Source organism: Nomascus leucogenys, chromosome 3 (genome assembly GCF_006542625.1).
Source record: "Nomascus leucogenys isolate Asia chromosome 3, Asia_NLE_v1, whole genome shotgun sequence".
Classification (NCBI taxonomy): Eukaryota; Metazoa; Chordata; class Mammalia; order Primates; family Hylobatidae; genus Nomascus; species Nomascus leucogenys.
In genome coordinates this window covers 155,205,512-155,229,787 of record NC_044383.1, presented here as the reverse complement: position 1 = coordinate 155,229,787, position 24,276 = coordinate 155,205,512, and the positions used below count along the sequence as shown (strand labels likewise).

General features: G+C 42.4%; 1 protein-coding gene across 9 annotated transcripts in view; it reads right to left on the bottom strand.

The window, feature by feature from the left end:
• ERMARD (ER membrane associated RNA degradation) overlaps nt 1-24,276 on the bottom strand; it is a 32,515-nt gene that overhangs the window by 5,969 nt on the left and 2,270 nt on the right. For 3 of the 9 annotated variants that reach the window (XM_003280987.3, XM_030809985.1, XM_030809987.1), the window contains exons 2-16: nt 23,979-24,147; nt 22,593-22,732; nt 21,570-21,671; nt 21,205-21,294; nt 18,905-19,002; nt 17,992-18,128; nt 17,209-17,323; nt 15,452-15,554; nt 11,344-11,373; nt 9,809-9,877; nt 8,276-8,449; nt 4,593-4,676; nt 1,974-2,050; nt 1,257-1,382; nt 649-867 (exon numbers count right to left, since the gene is read on the bottom strand). In XM_003280987.3, the coding sequence (XP_003281035.2) occupies nt 649-867; nt 1,257-1,382; nt 1,974-2,050; nt 4,593-4,676; nt 8,276-8,449; nt 9,809-9,877; nt 11,344-11,373; nt 15,452-15,554; nt 17,209-17,323; nt 17,992-18,128; nt 18,905-19,002; nt 21,205-21,294; nt 21,570-21,671; nt 22,593-22,732; nt 23,979-24,147 (1,733 nt within the window). The remainder of the gene's footprint in view (nt 1-648; nt 868-1,256; nt 1,383-1,973; nt 2,051-4,592; nt 4,677-8,275; nt 8,450-9,808; nt 9,878-11,343; nt 11,374-15,451; nt 15,555-17,208; nt 17,324-17,991; nt 18,129-18,904; nt 19,003-21,204; nt 21,295-21,569; nt 21,672-22,592; nt 22,733-23,978; nt 24,148-24,276) is intronic. The other 6 variants (XM_012506034.2, XM_030809988.1, XR_004029429.1 and 3 more) reach the window with 5 other exon arrangements.

Genomic DNA, 24,276 nt, shown 5'->3' with positions numbered 1-24,276 from the left:
CCTGTCTCAGATCTTTCTAAACGGATTGAGACTGTTCAGTCTTTCTAAACGGATTGAGACCGTGGTCCTCAGATGCTTTCTAAACGGATTGAGACGTGTCTTCTTTAGATTTGTTCTTTTCTAACGATTAGTGTTCAATTTTCTAAACGGATTGAGACTGTCTCAGATCTTTCTAGGATTGAGACGTTCTGTCTCAGATGCTTTCTAAACGGATTGAGACCTGTCTCAGATGCTTTCTAAACGGATTGAGACGTGTCTCAGATGCTTTCTAAACGGATTGAGACGTGTCTCAGATGCTTTCTAAACGGATTGAGACGTGTCTCAGATACTTTCTAAACGGATTGAGACGTGTCTCAGATACTTTCTAAACGGATTGAGACCTGTCTCAGATACTTTCTAAACGGATTGAGACGTGTCTCAGATACTTTCTAAACGGATTGAGGCCTGTCTCAGATACTTTCTAAACGGATTGAGATGTGTCTCAGATACTTTGGGTTCATACTCAGTTGTGGACTCCAAGTATATCAACATCTGTCGATGGGTTCAGTGAGGGGCTGCTGTGTGTGTCTGAAAGTGAGGACTAGAACTGCATCTGTGACAACTTCCTGCCCCACAGTGCCCCTTCAAAACAGGGAAGTGAGCGCGCACCTACTCCACATACGCAGGTAGTTCTGCCGCTGGCGAGACCGCAGCGTCCTTTCCACCCACTGCCTGTGTCTCAGCTCCGAGGCAACGGTGACCTGGCTGGACACACGGTGGCACTGTCTGCCGATGCTTCGGAGCACAACCAGCACTTCCAGCACAATCCTGGGGCAGAACAGGGTGGGAACAGGTGTGCTGCAGAGCTCACGGAGCAGCTGGGGCCACCTGCAAACAAAGCCAGACTTGGAGCAGGCATCGTGATCCTCACCTGAGCCTCACTCTCCTTCTGCACCTGCAAGGCTACGGCTTTCTGGGAGCCAGGGCTAGCGGCGTATCGCTGATTGGTCTGCAGGGACAACTGTGACATGCGGCAAGTGTTAACTAAATACACTGAATTGTGGCAAACAGAATGTGGCATTCACAGCCTCGTCAGATGTGCCAAGCTTGCACAGAGATTGTCAAAACTTATCTCATAATTCCTCTTGAAGCAGTAACAGTGGGATTCTAAGACTATTACCAAGTTTATAAAATCTAAAACATAGAAAATGCTAAGTTTGCTATGCTAATCTGCTGAATCAATGTTTCAACAGTTGTCAGGATGTCCCGGAACTTACGTCTCAGGAGGAAGACGATCCAAGTCCTTTAACACACAATGATTCTCAGGCATATGGTGATACAGCTCATCTGTCATTTTTGTAATTAAATAGTGGCAGGCATTTGTTTCAGAATTATCTTCTAATCTGAAAAATAGAAAATATTTAAAGATACGTGACAATTAAAATGCTCGTATTAGTGCCTATGCACAATAATGTTTAATGGTTCACTGAGCAGCAACCTGACTGTGAATATCACTTTCCTCAAATATAAAATGGAAAAAGCCGCCATCACAACAGTGGAGAAACAAACGATGCTGTATGCTAAAAGCAAAGTCCAACAATGACAAGACGATGAACCACCTGCGTATTCTTCCTGCTGAACAAGTATGTCTGCTTTTGTCTACGATTCCAGAATTTATGTCTCCATCCCTACTTCTCTCCTGAGCTTCAGACCCATCTTTCTTCCTATCTACTCAGGGTATTTCTCATGGACGCCATTGTCTACCCACAAAACCCACCTCTCATTCCATGTTCAGTCTCCACCAGGGCCCCATGCCAGTTGGAAGATCGCATTCAGCAACACTTCCAGCTCCCCACAGCCTGCATCAGCCACCAAGGCCCAGAAATTCCTCCTTCCCCTTTTATCTTCCAACAGCCTCCTTAAAGAAGAAATGCTGCCGAAACTAATAGTACCAGACAAGCTTGAGGTCAGCCAGGCCCCAGGATGCCACGCACCTGACTGCTTCCCGAGTGAGTTCTTCGGGGAAAGGCAGCAGAGCCCAAACCCTGATGCTCTCCTCACAGCTCAGCACCTGGAAGGAAATGTTTTATTGCTTTTGTAGATTTCACGGTAACTTCCTGGAAAATCTGTTTTTATGGATGTTACATCACTCTCTAGAAAATACGTATCTATAAAATTATTACAAATTCTAAACATTTTAAAACCAGATGGTGGGTGTCAGTTCTTCAGTACATTCAGATGGGGGAAGGCTGGGAAACTACCAGCGGACTGGTAGGGAGTGAACGTCTTGGGTGGCTATGACCATGTCCACGAGTTCTTTTGACACCTGCCATTGAGAGGGAGGCCCTCACCAAATCTGCACGAGCTCTGGCGACTGGCCTGGAACCAACAGAACACAGCAGGTGTGAAGATGCTGAGCAGCATCCAAATGTCAGAGGCGCAGGTGCCTCTCCAGTTCAGGCCGCACTCGGGGTGCAGCAGCTGTCACCTTGGGACTGTCCCTGCAGGACCCCCATGAAGCCTCTGGCCAACTTCCAGCCTTCTCAGATGGGACACCCACGAAGCCCTGGGGGACCACAGCCGTCAACACCCAGGCCAGGCCACAAGACAGATCCCTCGGCAGATGCTCCCCATTTCTTTTTTTTTTTTTTTTTTTGAAGAAATTTATTGTGAGTCAAGTGAGTGACCACACCCCATGACACAGCCCTCAGAAGGTCCTGAGGACATGTGGCAAAGGTGTTCTTCAAAGCGTTCATTATTAAGGCATCCATCTCCCATTACATCAATACACTTTGCTAAACAACGCATTATTTCTGAGAGGACGTCTGAATCTGTTTCTGTACCAATAGTCTTAATTAGAACATCACATAAATTGCCACATCTGTGTGAGATACTCAGGACCACGGACTCTTGCACACTCCAGGAGAAAAGGCACGGATTCTGCTGCTGCCCCGCCAACACCATCGTGGAAACGAAATTTCAGTAAAGGGACCACCAGTTTGACAACCTGCTTGGTGTACTCCACAAAGCACAGTCAAATCAGCTATGTGCTGCAAAAGGTCACAATTTTTTTTTAAATTTGAGATGGAGTCTCGCTGTCACCCAGGCTGGAGTGCAGTGGTGCAATCTTGGCTGATGCTCCCCATTTCTAACCCACTAGCGTATGAGCAAGTAAAACAGTGGCTGCTGACACCACTGAGCGTGGGTGGTCTCAACAGCAGGAATAACCGAAGCCCAGGATGCAAAGCTGCCTGAATACCTGTGAGATGCCAGGAGGGGGACAGGAAGTGGTAAGTACCCAAAATAGCCACCGTGGGGCACAGGAGAGGATGGCCTGGAGCCTCAGCAGCTCTGGTTGGAAGACAAAGGCTGCCTTCTTGAAGCTCCTCTTCCTTCCTAAATCTTCCCTCCTCCCTACCTGCCCACCTCCACCTTCGTAAGGGCTTGCTCTTGGAAAGCATGGCATCCCCACTGGTAAAGCTGGTCCACAGCGCCAACGGGGAATGGCATCCGACCAGCACAGCCCGATGCTCTGCCTCCAAGCCATACCTCCAGGCAGCTGTTTTCCCAACTTCACTGCTGACAACCCCCTTCTGACAGTATTTTCCTTAAGGCATTCTCAAGGAGGCCTCAGACTTCCCAAGGCACCATTTCTTCTTCTTCTTCTTTTTTTTTTTTTTTTGAGATGGAGTCTGGCTCTGTCGCCCAGGCTGGATGGAGTGCAGTGGCGCGATCTCGGCTCACTGCAAGCTCCACCTCGAGGGTTCACACCATTCTCCTGCCTCAGCCTCCCGAGTAGCTGGGACTACAGGCGCCCGCCACCACGCCCAGCTAATTTCTGTATTTTTAGTAGAGACGGGGTTTCACTGTGTTAGCCAGGATGGTCTCGATCTCCTGACCTTGTGATCTGCCCGCCTCGGCCTCCCAAAGTGCTGGGATTACAGGCGTGAGCCACTGCATCCAGCCTCAAGGCACCGTTTCTTTAAAATGCCTTTGCAAATTTCTCCTGACCCGCTGTGTGTTGATTTTACAGCTTCCTTTTAGAGGTAATCTCATTTATGAATTTTCACCTGCGCAACTGTCATGATGCTTATATTCTTGGGGACTGTCTCTTTCATCCCCTTGCACTACCCTTGTATCCTCCCGTATGTAGAATAAAGCACCTTAGCTGATTTCCAAATTGGAGCCTCCTGGCAGAAATGCTTAAAAAATTGTCTCAGTAAGTTAACAAAAGCTAGTCCGTGTAGAAGAAAAACTGATGTTACTCACCACTGACAAATAAAAACTGCTCCTAGCTCTGTGTTACTGCTGACAGCAATAACAGCCTGCCAGGGGACTCAGCAAAAACACCTCCCAGTGCTCATCCATTTAACACTAAAAACCTCAGTGCCGTCAGCACTGCATTACTTTCAACTGCTAGACACAGAACTTGAGGCTCAGAAGACTGAGCGACCAGGCCAGCGCCACAGCAGGCCCCACACTGGTTAGAAAGCTGGATGTGCCCAACTCAAAGTCTGACTCAGCATGCAAACTGCACCCTTCCAGCATCTCTGCAAAAGACAGGTGGTTTCAGAGACATACACACCCCTCCCAGCACCCTGCATTCGGCATACCTGTTTTTTAAGCTGAAAAACTGGATGACAGCGAGAACTATAGCCTTCTGCAAGACTAATCAACAATTCTATTGCTGCTTTTTCCTAGTGTAGAGAAAATAGTGGTTACTATCATATTTGGGTGGGCTTTTAGCTTTCTTCTTTTGAACTGTAGGCCACTTAGAGTCCCCATTTCTCATTATCTTTCTTCAAATAATTCTATGCAGCTAGAAAAGCAAATGCTTCATTAAAATAGGTTTGACATGGCAGGCAAACGACAGCCAATAAAATGATTCTAAATGGAGGCCATTAACAATAATAGATTACAAATGCCACACCCACCCTCTGTGCACAAAACTGGAGATGAATAAGAAGAAAAAGATTCCAAACAATTGGAAATGTAACTAGGAAATAGTTACTTAAACACTAAAAATGAATACAACTAAAAAAAGGATCGCATAAACATTTAATTGCTAAGCATATACATATTTTAAAAAGCATAAAAATTACATTATTTGCAACTGATATAACCACATAACTTAAAAATCCAAGTCAGCCGACTAAAACCTATGAGAAACAAAGTCAGTGAATTGATAGCTGACAAATTAAAAAATCTGTAACTACCAACTACCTATAATTCTTTTTTTTTTTTTGAGACCGAGTCTCACTGTTTTTGCCCAGGCTGGAGTGCACTGGCGCGATCTCGGCTCACTGCAACCTCTGCGTCCCAGGTTCAAGCGATTCTCCTGCCTCAGCCTCCTGAGTAGCTGGGATTACAGGCACCCACCACCACGCCTGGCTAATTTTTTTGTGTTTTTAGTAGAGACGGGGTTTCACCATGTTTGGCCATGCTGGTCTCGAACTCCTGACCTCAGGTGACCCATCTGCCTCAGCCTCCCAAAGTGCCTGGATTACAGGCATGAGCCACTGTGCCCGGCCCACTACCTACAATTCTTAAAAGCACAAAACAAACAACTCAAATAGCTAGATGTTAACTACAGAAGAAATGTGCTGGCCTTCCCATCACTCAGGTGTGTGAGAGCCTGGAGTGCACCAGGGAGTGTGCTGGGCAGAACACGGGAGGCACACGCACGTGCCTGCATGGGTGATGTCCCCGCAGGGCAGACACACAAGCAGCATATGTATGCCACTGAAGAGCACCTGGCTTCTGTTCCAAGATGTGAACCCACCCGAGGGCTTCCGAGGAGAGGGATGCCACGTTGGTAAAAGGATCAGTCTGGCTGCTGTGTTACGACAAGGTGAAGGGCTCGCAGAAGTCGGTGGGCAGACCAGTCAGTGCCAGCAACACTCCCGGGAGGGGCCAAGGCGGTGTGGCCAGGTGGTGGCACAGGAGGGACAGGGAGTAGCAGATGTAAAACATATTTCTTTTTTTGTTTTTTCTCTTTTTTTATTTTTTTGAGATGGAGTTTTGCTCTGTCATTCAGGCTGGAGTGCAGTGGCACAATCTCGGCTCACTGCAACATGTGCCTTCTGTGTTCAAGCTATTCTCAGGACTACAGGCACCCGCCACCACGCCCGGCTAATTTTTGTATTTTTAGTAGAGACGGGGTTTCACCATGTTGACCAGGCTGGTCTCAAACTTCTGACCTCAGGTGATCCGCCCGCCTCGGCCTCCCAAAGTGCTGGGATTACAGGCGTGAGCCACCGCACCTGGACTGTGGAACATATTTCTAAGACCTGTTCCAAGGACTGAGTATGAAGAGAAGAGAGGAATCTAAGGCTTCCAGCCTGAGCAGCCACCTAGAAGGCTGGAGGTGCCGCGTACACGGGAGGACTCGAGGAATGAAGATGGGGAGACACTGTGTCCCTGAATAAGCTTCAATATTGTGAAAAACGTCAATTATCCCTAACTCAATCCATGAGGTGCTCATTCTTATTTGTTTTTTGGGTTGTATGCTTGTTCAAGTTTATACAGAATAATAACTATTAATTTTTTTTAAAGTAAAGCTAGATTCTGTACCTCACTCCCAAGATGAAATAAATTCCAATCGGATCAAAAGACGTAAATGGAAAATAAAGAAAGAATAGGCAGGGCACAGCGGCTCATGCCTGTAATCCCAGCACTTTGAGAGGCCAAGGCGGGTGGATCACAAGGTCAGGAGTTCAAGAACAGTCTGGCCAACATGATGAAATCCCGTCTCTACTAAAAATACAAAAAAATTAGCCAGGCATGGTGGCGGGCGCCTGTAATCCCAGCTACTCGGGAGGCTGTGGCAGAGAACTGCTTGAACCCGGGAGGTAGAGGTTGCAGTGAGCTGAGATCACGCCACTGCACTCCAGCCTGGGCGACAGAGCAAGACTCCGTCTCAAAAAAAAAAAAAAAAAAGAAAAAATAGAAGTATCAGAGAAAATGTATACATATATTTTTAATTTTGAAAAGCAAAGATTCTTTTCAGAATGGCTCCAAATGTGAAGCCAAAGAGAAAAAAAAATCAAAACCTATGAGTAACAAAGCAATATGTACACAAATAAGGCTAATGATCCAATGGGAAAAATAAAACTGAAATAAATGGAGAAAATATATTAATAGGCAATTAATAAAGGAATTATAAACATCTAGTAAACATAAAAAAAGAAATGAAAATAAAAACATAATCCTGGCTGGATATGGTGGCTTGTGCCTGTGGTCCCAGCTACTCAAGAGGCTGAGGTAAAAGGATGGCTTGAGCCCAGGAGGTTGAGGCGGCCATGAGCCATGACTGCACCACTGCACTCCAGCCTGGGTGACAGAGCGAGACCCTGTCTCATAAAAAATAATAATAATAATAAAAAAATTTTAAAAAACCTTATTGATATATTTTGTCTTAGAACTTTACTTTTTAAGAGTATTTACATAAGTGCCCAAATGAACAAAGATGTTCATTTCAGCATAATAATTAGGAATTTTCTACATCAGGGAACATTACAACTCATTCATCAATGACAGACTGCTTAGGTAAATAATAACATATTGATAAAATGGAATATCAAACAGCTGACAAAAAGAATAAGGCAGAACAAAAATGCCAAAAACACAGTTAATGAAAAATGCAGGCTACAAAACATAGCGTACCTTCCTATGAACTCACTTTGTTATACTCATAGCAAAAATGTGGTAGCAACAACACTGAATTATTAACAGTAGTTATTTCTGAGAGACGGAATTCCTGAGGGCTGTTACTTTTCACACTAATTTTTCTATTTCTAGTAATTTTTGTTTGAACATTTAAACAATTTTTAAAATACCTGTCACATGTATAATCTGAAAAAAAGATTGAAATATCAATAACAAATGTTCTATCGTAAATTATTTACTTTGAAATAATAAAAGACTTAGTTTATTGATGATGCAAATATCCTACCCCGTCGATTTAGCAAACATCTGTAAAAATTCCCTAATATTTGGTTAATCCTGTTTTATAATTTGTTCTTTCGTTTTCAATACTTAGCTGCTGTTACATACAAAAGCAAATGTGTTTTTAAGAAATGAGTTAAATTATTTTAGCTGAGATTAATATTGATTGATCTGTGATAGAGAATATAAACCATATATGTAACCCAATCACTTTTTTTTCTGATGGAGGATACTGTAACTCAGATATATTAAAAGATGATTAATAGTTAATTACATTTGAAAAATAAACTATATTCTTTCATAGCTGAATGAGTTAATCTAATTAATGATTTTCTTCCCTATAAATTACCTTAAAAACTGATAGCAGACCTTCATCAACGAATCTGAGTAACAGTACAACAGAAAATGCAAGCAACTGATTAGTTGTTTCTTTTGAAAATTCATGTAAGTTGATCTCCCCGTGGCTTAAATGATCTCTTATGCGGGGACCCTCCTGATGGTTCAGGAAATCCCAGAGAAATTCCTTTCAGAAATTAAACAGAGAAAATATTTTGTTAGTATCCACAGCAGAGAGACATGCCTGGTGTTGCTGAATACAAGGAAAGAGTGCACCCATCAAGTCCTCTGAAGCCCTGGATGGGACTCTGCTGGGGAGAGCTCTTCTCCTACACCCACAGGACAGACCAGGGAGCCAGAGAGGCTGTGGGGAAGGCAGAGCTGTGCAGGTGGTACTGCAGTCTCATCAAATTCCAGTCTTTCTTGTTTTCACCTTCCTCCAAGGAAGGGAACTGAGTGTGAACATTTGCAAATGAGCTTTTCCAAGGCAATAAAAGAAATCACAGCTCTTTCTTGTGTGAGCACAGCCCCTGCACTTTTTCATCTGCTTTTTCACCTTCCAAAGCCTGTTGCTTCTTACGACACAAATCCAAGGCCTCTCCCACAGGTTATAGGGAAAAGAGGTCAGAAAACTGCTGCCCTTGGCAAATCGCCAACAGTCAGAAGCGTCACAGAGACTCAAGGTGGAAAGAACATTAAACTAGTTCAATCGTCTTATTTTTTGATGGCAAAAATGGATGTCCACAGAGCACAGAGTCTAAAGTCACAGAACACGAGCATGATTCTAGGTCGCCTGACTGTTAGAAGAAATAAATGTCAAATATCTATTGTAGTCCAAATTAGTCACTGAAATATCTTCATAAAATATAAAAAAATGGATAGATGGCCTTAAACAATTAATGAGGCTCTTTTCAACCAATACTCAGTCTTATTACTCACATTTGACTGTTGCTTTTATTTTCAGATGGAGGCTCGCTCTGTTGCCCAGGCTGGAGTGCAGTGGCACGATCTCAGCTCACTGCAACCTCTGCCTCCTGGGTTCAAGCCATTATCCTCACCTCAGCCTCCTGAGTAGCTGGGACTACAGGTGCCCGCCACTGCACCCAGCTAATTTTTGCATTTTTAGTAGAGACGGGGTTTCAACATATTGGCCAGACTGGTCTCGAACTCTTGACCTTGTGATCTGCCCGCCTTGGCCTCCCAAAGTGCTAGGATTACAGGCGTGAGCCACCGCCCCCAGCCTAACTGTTGCATTTAACAAGGCACAAATATATATCCATTCTACAGCACAAATACATGTAAAAAACAAATTCAAATTTTGCCTAGGGACAGGGCAGCTAAATCATCGGGCCTTTAAAAAAGACATTTAAGGAGTGACAGCTTGGCAAACATCAGCTGATTGGTGGCTGAAGCTGAGACAGCACAGCAATGTTTCAGAAGTACTTTTCTTGAGCAAACCACAAGCCAAAATTAATTTAATTTTAGAGAAGTGCTGATGATATCCATAAATACAAGAATATTAGCCTGGAAAATACCTAATACTCACCATAGCAGGCTCTCCAAGGAAAAGAGGGAGCTGATTGATTTTACCATCATTCAAGTGCTTTGCCAATATCTAAAACATCAAAAATAAATACATTGATTAACTGGTCCCCATACATCAACATACAGAACTTTCAGAGTTGATGGATGTAGTAATTTTAGCCTAACTTGTTATCTCAGGTCTAAGCCAATTAAATGGACAGTCTTTAAAATTCAGCAAACAGGTGTTCAGGAAATATTTCCTTAACCAACAGAATGACTTTAAGAATATATTATTAATTGTATACACGTGTGTTCGTGTATGTGACTGTGAATATGTGTGGTGTGTATATGTGTATGTGCATATGTGGTGTGGGGGTGTGTACATTTGTGTGTTTATATGCAACTGTGCCTGTGTGTATGTGTGTGTGTGTGTAGTATATGTGCCTGCATATGTGTTGTGGGGGTGTGTATGCCTGTGTGTGTATATGTGGCATGGATGTATGTGTTCGTGTGTGGTGTGTGCATGTGTGTTGTGTACACATTAGAGTATGTGTATGCCTGTGCGTATATGTGGCATGGAGGTATGTGTTCACGTGTGTGTGTGTGTGTGTGTGTATGTGTGGTGTGTGCATGTGTGTTTGTGTACACATTAGAGTGTGTGTATGCCTGTGTGTGTATATGCAGCATGGAGGTATGTGTCCGTGTGTGTATCTATGCGTGGTGTGTGCATGTGTATTGTTTGTGTACACATTAGAGTCACTTGCAAAGTCACTTCTTAACTCACCAAGGACTTTGCCCAACCACCCCAACCAATCCCACAGATCTGATCCTCTAGAGACTGGACTGCACGATCTAATCAATTCCTCACATTACCAAAGTTCTTATACATTAAAATAACAGCAGATTATTCACCTAATGGAAGAAGCTCTGCAAGTAAACAGGCACATTTTTAACTCACCCACCACGCACTCACTTAGGAATCTAATAGTTGTCTTAAAGACAAAACCGAATGTCCAGACCTCTTCAGGTGACCTTTCCCTTGGTTTCCCATAGGCTGTCACACTTTGGGTGCACATGAATGCTATCCGGGGTTACACACACAAATGCCTCTATGCTCTATGGGTGATAAAAGGCATTTTCAACTGTGATTTTTTTACTATTCACACCCCCAATATGCAGATTAAATGAATCAATATATACTACAAACTCATAACAGTAGTTGGGGAATATTTCTTGTACAACAGTAGTTGGGGAATATTTCTTGTACCTTTAAATCTAAAATGCAAGCCTCTAAATAATTATAGCTAATCGTGTTAGATCCCTTGGTATTTTCCAACTTTGAGCTTTGTATAGCTTTGGGAGCTAGATTGGTAATATTGGACCCCAAAATTAACCAGAAATATCAATTATAGGCTTTTTTTTGGCTTATATTACTATGGACATTTTCCTGTAAGTATATGATTTATGGCTGATCTTTAATTTTGCGTTTTAATTTGTATTTTAAAAGAAGACAGTGTTCTGTTTGTTTCAAGTTACCTTACAAGTTTTCTTACTTACTTCATCAAAGGTGGTATAAACAGCTGTTGACTTCAGAAAAGGAAAGAAATGAAAATAAACAATTAAAGTAAAATACAAATACAGTAACACTATGCAAAATAAGAAAAAATTCTGGTACATGGCCACACATCCCAAAGTTTTTTGTTAAAACAAACATTCATCTAGAAACACTATGAGAGGAATGTCACTGACAAAATAAACACATTACAAAAGACGCAAAAACACAGCACAGCTGGCCATGAAGCCGCATTAGGACACTGCTCTCAACAGAGCTTTAGCCCAGTCATCTCTAAAATGTACGATCCCAGGCCCTCACAAATCACTGCTCATACAACAGAATACTTCTCCTGATGACTGGTATTTGTGCACAAGTGAGCATAGCCTCCAATTTTCTCCAATGAATAGCCTTGTCTGTTTTTATTTTATTTCATGCATGCTGCTTCTCAGCATCATCAGCACGGCCTACAGACATGGGCTGTCCTGAGTTCTGATCCCAACTTCAACATTTTCTAGACATGAAACCTACAGGCAACCGATTGAACTCCACAGATGCAGGTTTTCTCTGCAAAAGGAGAAGTTAAGAATGCCTATCTCAAAAGGCTCTTGGGGACTTCAGTGAGATTTGACAGACAGCATGATGAAATCACTTCAGTGAGATTTGACAGACAGCATGACGAAATCACTTCAGTGAGATTTGACAGACAGCATGACGAAATCACTTCAGTGAGATTTGACAGACAGCATGACGAAATCACTTCAGTGAGATTTGACAGACAGCATGACGAAATCACTTCAGTGAGATTTGACGGCATGGGGATCAGTTGCATGGTGGCACACTCCATCACTGTAGGGCCATGCGGTGTGATGTGATGAAATCAGGATTTTGTGTAAGCTAGCTCTCAAGAAATGTTTTTTGATTTATTAATGTTTAATAATGTTTAATAACCTATTTTAAATTTCATATTGCCAATATTCTTCAACATTACTACACAGATGACTCTAAAATCTGTTATCTTTAGCTCTCAAATCTGTATTGCTAGCCATAAAATTCCCTCTGAGTTCTAAATATCCAATGTCTACCACAAATTCCCACTTTCTCCAAAAAGTGGAATTTTTCATTTACCTCCATCAACTACACACATTAGCTTCTACTTTGTTTTACAGAGTTAGTATAAATGCCTTCTCACTGTCCCATGATAAATAAGCTTCTGAAGTCAGGAAATCTCACTCATATTCATATCTTCCACTGGTCCTGAAGAAATCTCATGACACAAAAGTAATGAGTAAATAATAACAGCATCTGCAGAGTCTTATTAAGTTTTATAAAATATCTTCATATATATACTGCCTTAAAAACTGATCCTATTTATTCTGGATAAAAGCCTGGGCTAATAATATATTCTTTGATAGATTATATCCTCTGTGGAAACAGCCATGTTATTTATGAAGTCAAATGACAAGTAAATATCCAAATTTATTTGCACCACATGGCCTACAGTGATGGAGCATGCCACCGTGCAGCCGATCCCCATGCAGGTATCATGAAGCAAGGGCTCTAATGGGTGGGGCCCAGCTCTTCCCTGAAGCTTCGCTCCACATCGCGCTGAGTGGCCTACATGGAAGGCACTGGGCATGGGCAGCAACATGTAGGCCTGCCTCAGAGAACCTGCAGAGACCTCTGCAGAAATGCACATGAGTAAGGCAAAGCAGGACTGCCTCCAAGATGAGATAGAAACAGAACACAGAGAAAAGCAGCCTCCACCTTTCAGTAGATGAGCCTCTGGAAGGTCGCTCTTGTGGTCACAGCCCCTGACCTGGGGCGGAAAATCTGGGGGTGAGGAACAAAGTAAGAGGAAAGACAAGCAAGTTCTGGAGCTGACAAGAAGCCTAAATTTCACTGAGGTACCCAAACAGGAAACACACCAAAGAGGAGGGCAGGGTTAGAAGCCGAGGCCTTGCTGCCATGTGAAGAGGATGCACTCCATCTGGCACGCAACAGGACATCACTGAGGAGGTTAAACCAGTGAAAAAAACCATAAATAACATCAGAATATCAGTTTAGAAAATAATCAGTGGGGCCAGGTATGGTGGCTCATGCCTGTAATCCCAAAACTTTGGAAGGCCGAGGCAGAAGGATGACTTATGCCCAGGAGTTCAAGATCAGCCTGGTCAACATGGCAAGACTCCATCTCTACAAGGAAAAAAAAAAAAATGTAAAAATGAGCCAGGTGTAGTAGTACACACCTGTGGTCCCAGTTACTCGGGGGGCTGAGGTGGGAGGATTGCTTAAGCCCGGAGATTGAGGCTGCAGTGAGCTATGATTGCACCACTGCACTCCAGCCTGGGCGACAGAGCGAGACCCTGCCTCAAAAAAAAAAAAAAAAAACTAAAAAAAAGAATCAGCAGGACTGTGAGAATGAAATTTCAGAAGGAGGAAGAATCGTGAGATGAGCTCGGGTGGGCCGAGGAGCCAGGCGGGGGGCTTCTCAGTTTGGACAGGAAGAGCACAAGGTCAGCTGGGTGGAAACCACCGGCCGTGCTGGCCACTGAGTGGACACGGGAGGTGTGCGGGAAACATGAGACGCTGCTGGAGTCTGCAGCTGGTGAGGCTGAGATGACAGAGGGAGCGTCGGAGGACAAATCTGTGGGAAACAATGCCTTTCTGAAATAAGATAAATGTGAGGTGCTGAGGAAAAGTCCCATGAAGATATTTAGCGAACATGAGCAGATCTAACTGCAGAGATCAGATGGGGGTCAGCGAGAAGCAACACTGGGGAGTCCGGCTCCGGGGCCATAAGCTGCCCTCACAGCACTGCTTTCACTGGGTCCAAAACTTCGCATGTGCTGGGTTTCATTTTCATTGGGTTCAAAGTATTTTCTAATTGTTGTTCCCCCAGAGATGAAAATGTAAGGCACAGAATTGTACGAGATCTCCCAGGGAGAGGAAACAGAGGATGGGGTTGACGGCAGAGCATTGAGGAATGCCTACAAAGGGGGCAAAAAGCAAAAGCCAAGCTGGAGAAGGAGACGAGAATCCGAGGTGTGGAGCGGCTGCGCCTGCCCTCCCTCCACAACAGATCGTCCCGTGGGAAGCTGGGCACTTGGCCACCCGGGAACGCTTCCATGCCTCCCCGGCAGCAAGTGCAACTAAGCTCTGGCCCAAGGCCTGTGCTACCTCCAGGAAGTGTCCTTAGAGAGGGGCATGCACCAATCTTTGCTCTTCCTGCTGGCTGGAAAGCAGATGTGATGGCTGACACAGCCGGCTGGAGCCAGGAAGCAGTTGTCTCCACGAGGAAGGCCTGGCCCTCAACACTGGAAGATGACACAGAGGGGTCTGAGTGCTGATGATGGGGGTGCTGCCATCTCACTGGGAGCTACTCACATTTGGGAAAGGCAGAAATGCATTTCTATCCTATTTCAGTCACTGCAGCCATATTATTTCGAGATCTTTGTCACTAAGCAGCAGGATCTTATCATAACTACCAAAAAGGAGCAGAAATGAGAAATTCTAGGAGCCAGAGGAGTTAGGCTGGAAACTCAGAGACACTTGCCTCAGACAGGCAACCAGGGGTCAATGTGGAACTCTGAGACAGCTGTGTGTATGTGCGTGTGTACACACATAGAGGGGTTCAAGAAACTGAGACAAAGGCTTCCATGACCTGCTGCAGGGCTGGCACCACACCAAGTCACCTCCAAATCCTATATCTTCCATTTGTAAGATGGAGAAACTCAAGCTCAGAAGGTTTTGATTAGTTTCCCAAGGTCAGGATCAACCACTGGTCGCCTCAGTCTCCTGGCTAGACCCCAGCCATCTCATGCGGTTACAGTGACATACCATCAACACAGCTAGAGAGAGAATCAGTGCCTACTACGTTCATGGTATCATTAAGTTTTAAAGACTGTTTGGAAATATTACAGAAATATCAAAAACAATCAAAAATAACATAAATATAAATCCTATAAAAATGATAGTGAGGCCTTCCACACTTCTTAGCTAAAAAATCATTTTAATGTGAAACAGAGTAACATTTTTAAAAACTTTTAATTGGTAACAGAAAACTGTTAATACAGCAACCATGATCACAATCAATAATAAAAACAAGCTTACCTCAGCAGTCAGGAGTCTTTTTGGACATCTGTTAAGTGTGGCAAAAACATTCCTAAGTCCAGTCTCTAGTTGTGTCAGCAACAATATGGCGCAGTCAGCAAATCTATGAAATTGAAGGAAAAATAGGCAAAACTCCATGTTCCAAAAATAAACATTAGGCCAGGTGCAGTGGCTCATGCCTGTAATCCCAGCATTTTGGGAAGCCAAGGTGGGAGGATCGCCTGAGGCCATGAGTTCAAGATCAGCCTGGGAAACCCCATCTCTACAAAAAATTTAGAAATTGAGTGCAGTGGCACTGCCTGTAGTCCTAGCTACTCAGGGGGCTGAGGTGGGAGGATTGCTTGAACCCAGGAGTTCAAGGCTGCAGTGAGCTATGACTGTGCTATTACACTATAGCTTGAGTGACAGAGTAAGACTCTCTAAGTAAAAAACAAGCAAAAAACAAAAATAATATTGACACCAACATCACAATAACTGCTGCAGTCTAGATATCAAAGGCAAAGAGAAATGATAATACTTGCTAATACAAGAAGCAGAACAGAACCAGCTGGGCGCAGTGGCTCAAGCCTCTAATCCCAGCACTTTGGGAGGCTGAGGTGGGCAGATCAAATGAGGCTAAGACTTTGAGACCAGCCTGACCAACGTGACGAAACCCTGTCTCTACTAAAAATACAAAAATCAGCCAGGCGTGGTGGTGCATGCCCATAGTCCCTGATACTTGGGAGGCTGAGGCACAAGAATCACTTGAACCTAGGAGGCAGAGGATACAGTGAGCTAACACCACTGCACTCCAGCCAGGGTGACACAGTGAGACTCTGTCTCAAAAAACAAAACAAAACAAAACCACTCACACATAGAACCAAAGTTTCATTAACTAGTGATTTTAAAAACATCTTCCGGTGTTTTAATGTTTGATTAACCATTTTTAGTAGCTCCTACAGAATAAAATGTTATCGAAGGACTGTCTAACTCATTTCATTGCTTCCAGAAAATACTGAGGCTGGGCGCAGTGGCTCACTCCTGTAATCCCAGCACTTTGGGAGGCTGAGTCAGGAGGATCACTTGAGCCCAGGAGCTCAAGACCAGCCTGGGGAATGGACTGAGACCTCATCTCTAGAAAAAGTACAAAAATTAGCCAGGCATGGTAGTGCACACTTACAGTCCTAGCTACTCAGGAGGCTGAGGTGGGAGGACTGCTTGAGCCCAGGAGTTCAAGGCTGCAGTGAGCCGAGGTGGCTCCAATGCACTTCAGCCTGGAGGACAGGGTGAGACCCAGTCTCAAAAAGAAAAAAACAAAAATGCACATCCCAGGATTTCAGTGGGTTCTCAAGGCATAAAAATGAATGAATTAGGGTGATATCCTTTAAGGAACTAAAGACCAGCTCACCAGACCTTCTGGTGGTGACCATACATGTGTTTGCTCCTCAGGAAACAGAAACAGAATGTAAGGACGAAGCTGGCTTATCTATGTTTCATATTCTGAACATGTTTCACTGATTCTAAGAATTCCAGAAAATATTAAAAAGTGGATCCTGAAAAATAATTCTATCAACTGCACCACAAGGCAATGTTTCAGATACAATCACAGGCTGTCCTTGAAGCGACTCTATGAAGGTGTTTTATTTTCAGGTCTGCTCAAGTCAGTCCAGGTTCTCTTCACCTCTACTCCAACAGCAAAAAGCATCCAAAGTGAAGGGCATCAAGAAAGACTGGCCTCCAACCACTGCAAACCCCTCTGCCATGCACCCTTTAGTTACCTGTGTGACTTGAACTTGACCAGTGCAACTTCCCAATATGGTAACATGATTTTTAATATAAAAGCAGATTTCGTCATCACTTCTTCTAATACGGAAAGCACCTCATAAGTAACATCTGTAAAATAACACACAGTTTTAAACACAATCATACTGATCAACTGAAAAAAGACGGAAACGCGCTGGGGGAGTGATGCCAACAAGCCAACCCCTTTAGGTGGCTGAACCGTGACCCCTGCAGCAGGGGACTTGTTAGAGAGTAGGATCGCCCTGACCAAGGGCCCAAGGTGCAGGTGACCCTTGGAAAGTGGGGCATGGATGTCTCTTCAGTGATTTAGGCAACAGTTCAGGGTGGACCAACTGAGCACAATGACCAACAGAAGTAAAATACATTTTCAGAAGGTGTAAAAGACCCTTGATACTACAAGTATTTCTGGCATAATGATCATGAGTACAAAGACACAAGAGGTAAATGGAGGAGAAAATGTACATCATACAACAGCCTGAGGCCACTGTTGCACATAGTGCATCTGAGGAAGAAAGAGCTCAACTCACACAGCCGCAACTCCCGTGACCCCCACAACAACCCCAGGGCATGGTGGGAGGAGGCAGGGCTTTGGGTGGTAAAATGTAGGAGGTTCTTCAAGCAACCCTGAAAGCCATCCGACTACTGAAGAACAACTACTTCACCCCACCTCAAGAGTGCACCTCTTAATGCTGTTTACTGACTTTGCAAATATCTACGCAAAGCTACATTAAGGAAGAAATGTGAAACATAGTATTTACCAGGAAAAACAATCAAATCCTCGAGGTTTGTAAGAGTTATGAAAGAGCGATGTGCCAATGTAAGTTTAGTGTTTTGAAGGTAACTCTTCAGTAACTGACCCAATCCTGCTGTCAACAGTATCATCATTGAACAGTATCTAGGAAATACCATAGAGATCTGTTACAAAAATGTACTCAATCATGCCCATAAAAAGCTTCACTATGAAAAACACAAATTTAAAATTAAGAAAGCAAAGCACCGTTAAATTGCATGAAACTGGCCGAGCATGGTGACTCAGCCTGTAATCTCAGCACTTTGGGAGGCCAAGGCGGGCAGATCAGTTGAGCTCAGGAGTCTGAGACCAGTCTGGGAAACAAGGTGAAATCCTATCTCTACAAAACATACAAAAAGTTAGGTGGGCATAGCGGCGTGTGCCTGTAGTCCCAGCTACTCAGGAGGATCACTTAAGCCTGGAAGGAGGTTGCAGTGAGCTGAGAATGTACCATGGCACTCCAGCCTGGGTGACAGAGTGACACTCTATCTCAAAAATAAACAAACAAACAAACAAAATTGCACAAAATTCTCTAGATGTAGGAATTAGACTGTGCAATAGTTGGGCAGCACAACAGCACCACAGAAACTCTGATGAAGACCCTAATGAAACCTCAGGGTCTTCTACCCACCCAGGACGTGAATGGCATAACATCCTTCTGGTGTCACCCCTGAATTGCCTTTGGGGTGTAAGTCACTGAAATTATAACCCAGTCATCACTCTGGTGACTAAACTAGTAATATTCCATTTTTATCTTCAAAATCCTATCTCAAAACTCACTCATCTTTCACAAAATATATTTCCTTCTCATGAAATTCAAAATTTAAAAAACTCTTTGGTAGATCCAAAAAAGGAAGAAAATTTCTTCACTTGCAACTTACTTTGGAGGAATTTCTTCAGGTGACGCAAACCCATGCCATAAGATGTTACGCAGGTTGAGACCACACGGAGAGCCAACGAAGACTTTTAGCACATTCATCTAATCCGCAAATCATTACATAGTTAATTATATTGAATTATTGAATAAACCAATATAATATGAAGATAACATTTGTATTCTTCTTTTTAACTGACAGAGTCAACAGTTTTGGCTGGTATATAGCAGTAATAATAAAACCAACATTTACTGAGTGTTTAATATGTGCTAGAGACATTTTATATGTGTACATCAACTCATTCATCCTAAGAACCACCTATGAGGAAGGTACTACTATTATCCCCAGCATCTAGGTGAAAAAAATACAAGCATGGAAAGGTGACACCAAGGTCTCAAAGGCTACAAAATCAATATGGGGATAAGATCTGACCCAGGTTATCCTGCTTTAATAAAGTGCTTCAAATGTGCGTAATATCTAAATAAAATGTAAAAAGACAATGATATGATAAGCAGAAACATATCACTGTATTAAGCAGCATGCAATTGTGTGGTTAAACAGAGGCAGCAGGGCAGATGCCCGAGCAGCATGGCTCCAGGCTTGAGCCTCCACTTCCCAGCTGTCTGACGTGAAGCCCATCACTTATCCACCCCACCATCTATCTACAGAGTGAAGAAAACACCCAACCAGGGGTCCTACTTAATAGACTGCAATCATGTCATGCCCAGAGAACTGCTTTGGGTTTGAGGCACCATATTTAGAAGAAACTCAGAATATAATGGAAGATGTTCAAAGACTGAAAGAATTCATGTCATAGGAGAAACAATGGTTGACTTGAGACATTAAATGCATGTCATAGGAGAAAGAATGGTTGAGCCTCCAGAAGACTCAGGAAGGAAGGGAACACTGTCTTCATGCATGTGAAAGACGGCTGCTGAGAAGGGAATATGGATGCATTCTGAACTTCCCTCAGGGGGAAGACCCAAAACCAGTAGGTGGAAATGATCAAGAGCAGTTCTACTGAATGTAGGAACATTTAACAAGCAGTTCTTCTACGCAACTTCAGATCGTTTTGCTCTACCAATAATTTGTGAAATACTCATGGTTCACACTATCTGGTCAATCAGATGTATAAATGCCAGTGACCAAGTAAAAGTACCTGGTGGCTGAAGGGGCCACAAGTGGGCAGAAGGCCAATCACATATAAGCAAGTACCAAAGAACAGATCAAAGAAACAAAATGTGTTTAAGAATTCAGTGTAACAAGAGGTTTGCACTTTTTATCTTAATTTCATGCTCTCCACAAAAGAAAATGATCTTTACGCGGACAAGGAGTAAAGATCCACAGAAAAGAATGGAAAAGCTCCACTGAAGACAGATTTCTTTACTCCAAAAATCATCTAGCAGCTCCCTGGCTTGGCAAGCACAGCTTCCAGACAAGGCTCTTCTGGGTTTCTTCATCTTGACCTTGCCTCACGCAGTTGCCTAAGGTTATTCATTAGTCTTAAGTCTCTTGATCATGTGCTCTTTAGGAGATTTTAATATAGTATGTAACTGCATGATTTTTTTAACATCTAAATTTTTTTTCCACTGTAAGTTTAAATGGTTGCAAAAGGCATAATTTCACATTAAACTGTATTATCACTCATTTAAAGGGTTAAAGTTGTATTCTGGATTTAGTATTATAGTTATTAATATGTAATTGATCGAGGCAACATGCTTCACACTGGCCCTGTGGTGCCCCAGAGTTATTCACACTCGGGATAGGAAAGCTTTCTATGTGCCGGAAGAGGGGATATTTTGAAAGGGAAGGTGGGAAGGGAGAATATGCTTGAATCACTGATACAATTTTTCCCTAAAGCATCATCAGTTTGGGAAGAACAAAAGCTCAGCATATGTGAATTGTTGTTTTGCACTTACTCCATGATATGGTTTGGCTGTGTCCCCACCCAAATCTCAACTTGAATTGTATCTTCCAGAATTCTCTCATGTTGTGGGAGGGACGCAGGGGGAGATAGCTGAATCATGGGGACTGGTCTTTCCTGTGCTACTCTTGTGATAGTGAATAAGTTTCATGAGATCTGATGGGCTTATCAGGGGTTTCCACTTTTGCTTCTTCCTCATTTTTCCCTTGCTGCCACCATGTAAGAAATGCCTTTCTCCTCCTGCCATGATTCTGAGGCCTCCTCAGCCATGTGAAACCATAAGTCCAATTAAACCTCCTTCTCTTCCCAGTCTCAGGTATGTCTTTATCAGCAGCATGAAAACGGACTAATACACTCCGTGAGTTTAGATGAACAAACTTACCACAGACTGCCCGAAGACTTGAGCAAGCTCCTCAGATGCAAGCAGATCTCTTAAAAGAAAGGGGCATTCCTTCCCAATCAGTAAAAATACCTAAAATTCAAACAAAAATTGTGTAACAGTTGCATTATGAGCCAATAAACATTAAAAATATTATCCGTGAAGCAACTGTTTGTACAAATGAAGGGTGAAAAGTAGACACCAATCCTTTGATTTCATAATCATTCAAAAGGGAAATATTAAAAATTTGTACCAAATGATTTTATCTTATAGGAAAATAATCAAGAAATCTGAGGACAGCTGTAAAATAGTTTAATGTTCATTCAGACAATTTAATGGGCCAATAATGAAAGAGTTCTCACACTTACATCACCCAAGGCTCGTTCTAGACATGACGTCAGTTTCATTAAGCTAAGAGAAATAGCAGGAGATTGTAGACTTTCCAAGGCATCAAATATTTCGGGAAATAACTATTTAGAATAAAACACATATTAGGATGTACACTCTGAAACTACTTCTCAAAGTAACAATATTATTTATTGAAATTCAAACCTTGAGAGATTTCAACTGCCATATTTTAGTTATTTTCAGTGAATAAGTAAACATTTTCTGTATAATTATATTGCCTAAAGAATCAATAAAAATATTTTAATAGCTAAAGAATTCCTTGAAGTTTCTTTATTTAAACGTTTATTGAAAGCAACAAATCTGGCATAATTTAAGTGGAAAAGTCAAGCATTTCGACCTCCATCATGTTTCTCCTTTTGATTTGGCTGGGTCCTCAAACAGATACACACAAGGCACTCATCCTGCCACTTAAAAGCACTAGTACAAGGGGGACATGATGATTCCTTCACTCCACATTCAAAGCAGAATTAGACTTGTTATAGTTACTGCTTTACTGTGCTCATTTGGCGTGCCAAATAAAATGAAGAAAAACTGACCAAAAAAACAAACCAAAACAAGATTTTGGGTTAGGCCCCAAATTACCCATACTCCCTTCAGTTCCCCATTAACAAACCAAGTATCCCAGCTCTGGTCTCCAGGTCCCACTGTCTTAGAACACCTCAATACCTCTCCACAGGGCCTCTTATTCTGGAGTGGTCAATTTTTCTTCTATCCCTGGATGAGCACCATGTGCCAAATGTTAGCTCTCCAACCCCTAATCCTGTGATAATGAATTCAAAACCTTCCTGTGTTCCAAGGAGCATGTTTCTCAGCTCAGGCTTTGGAGACCCTGCATAATAGCCCAGGGTTCTCTTGCAACTCTCAACACTTCACAGCTGGAGGGCCTGGGGATGAAAGAGGCCCCTTTAAAATTGGCAAATAATAAGTCCTCTAATTAGTATTTGCACAGTCTTTTATTTCTAAAGGTTGTTCAAAAGCCAAACCTCTGGAAAACTTGTCCACTGGAACCACGGTGCATATTGAATTTCAAATTGCCCCTTGGTCAGAGATAAGAAATGTGAATGGACAGCCTCACACACAGGGCCCAGCAGCCTCACACTTCCCCAGTAATCCAGACCCTGGTCTTAAAGGATAAGAAAACAAATTTCAGCACCATAGCTCCATATCACGTAATATAAAATATCTACATCATCGAAGAAAATAATGCTTTAATTATAAAATTTCCATAAAATCAACAATTAGCTTACCATTGAACATATGATATACTTTTATATTATTGGAAATAAATCACATAATGCTTATCAGGTTATCAAAGAAAAATATACTATCAGCAGAGAATGTGGAAAATACAAAAAGTTTCAAACAAGAGAAAACTATTTTGTCAATGTCTTTACCTGTACATAATACAGAAAACCAGGCTCATGTTGTATATATAATTTTGTAACCTGATTTTTTTTAAGTTAAGCCAGGCTCACGCTGTATATACAATTTTGTAACCGATTATTTTAACGTTATTAGACTGAGATTTCTAATGGCAATGAATTGTTTTAAACATATTTATAATATTAAGTTATTGTTGTTTTAATTTTTTTTGATAAGTTTGGGATTAACCATATACTTGGTTCATGATCAGTAAATACCAAAGGGTAATTACAAATACAAGCCCCTCCTATTCTTTTTCCAACTTAGCTCAGAGACTTCTGTATCAGATGAGCCTCCTCATTCTTTTCTACCACTGCATAATATTCCATTATATGAATTTATCATAATTTACTGAACCAATCCCCTACTTCTTGATGTTTGGCTGTTTATTTTATTTATTTAGCTATTATAAACAATGCTGCAAGGAATAACCTTGCACACACACACTTTCCTATCTGTATCTGTCTTAAAGATTCCTGAAAACGGACTGCTAGGCCAGAGTATGTTCATCTGTAATTTATATAACTATTATTAAATTTCCCCACCTATCTCTCTGCTCCAAAGTGTGCAAGAATGCCTAGAAGACATTTAAAATAACTGTATAATCTATTACTGGTCATTTTCTACCCTTAATTCATATGACTCCTATGGAGAATCATCTCAAGGCCCTGAGATCTACATCAACAGCCCACCAGCCCCTCTCTGCCTCCTGACACCTCCTCTGTAGAGGTGGTTTTCTCAGCCCAGCTTTCCACTAACTTGTCCATGCTTCTCTGGCCTCATATCCTCTCTTTTCACATTGATTTCTGTTCTCCTTGGAGTTAGGCCTGCATTATATATAACATTATCTAACAAAAGGAACCAACAGTTAGAAAGGTGAATTTTACAGGTCAAGACATTTTCAGTGGAACAGTTATGAAAGTTTGGAGTACAAAGACAGCACAAACCTGACTCTGTGTAGCTCACACAGTCTGTGATTGTTTTCCAGCATACTTCACCATTCTGAGTTACAATGCTATTGATATCACAATTTTCTCTGAGTTGAAACCCAAGATTACAAATTATATCATACACTGAGGGAGAAAGACATGTGGTAATAGGGTCACCTATTAATACCTAAAAAAATAAAATAAAAGGCACTGCTTAACAGAAAGAAAAATAGAGTATTATATATTTAAGTCACATCTCTTAAGAACTGAATGCACTCAGGTATAGTTGCTGTTAACATGCTTTCTGGATATCGTG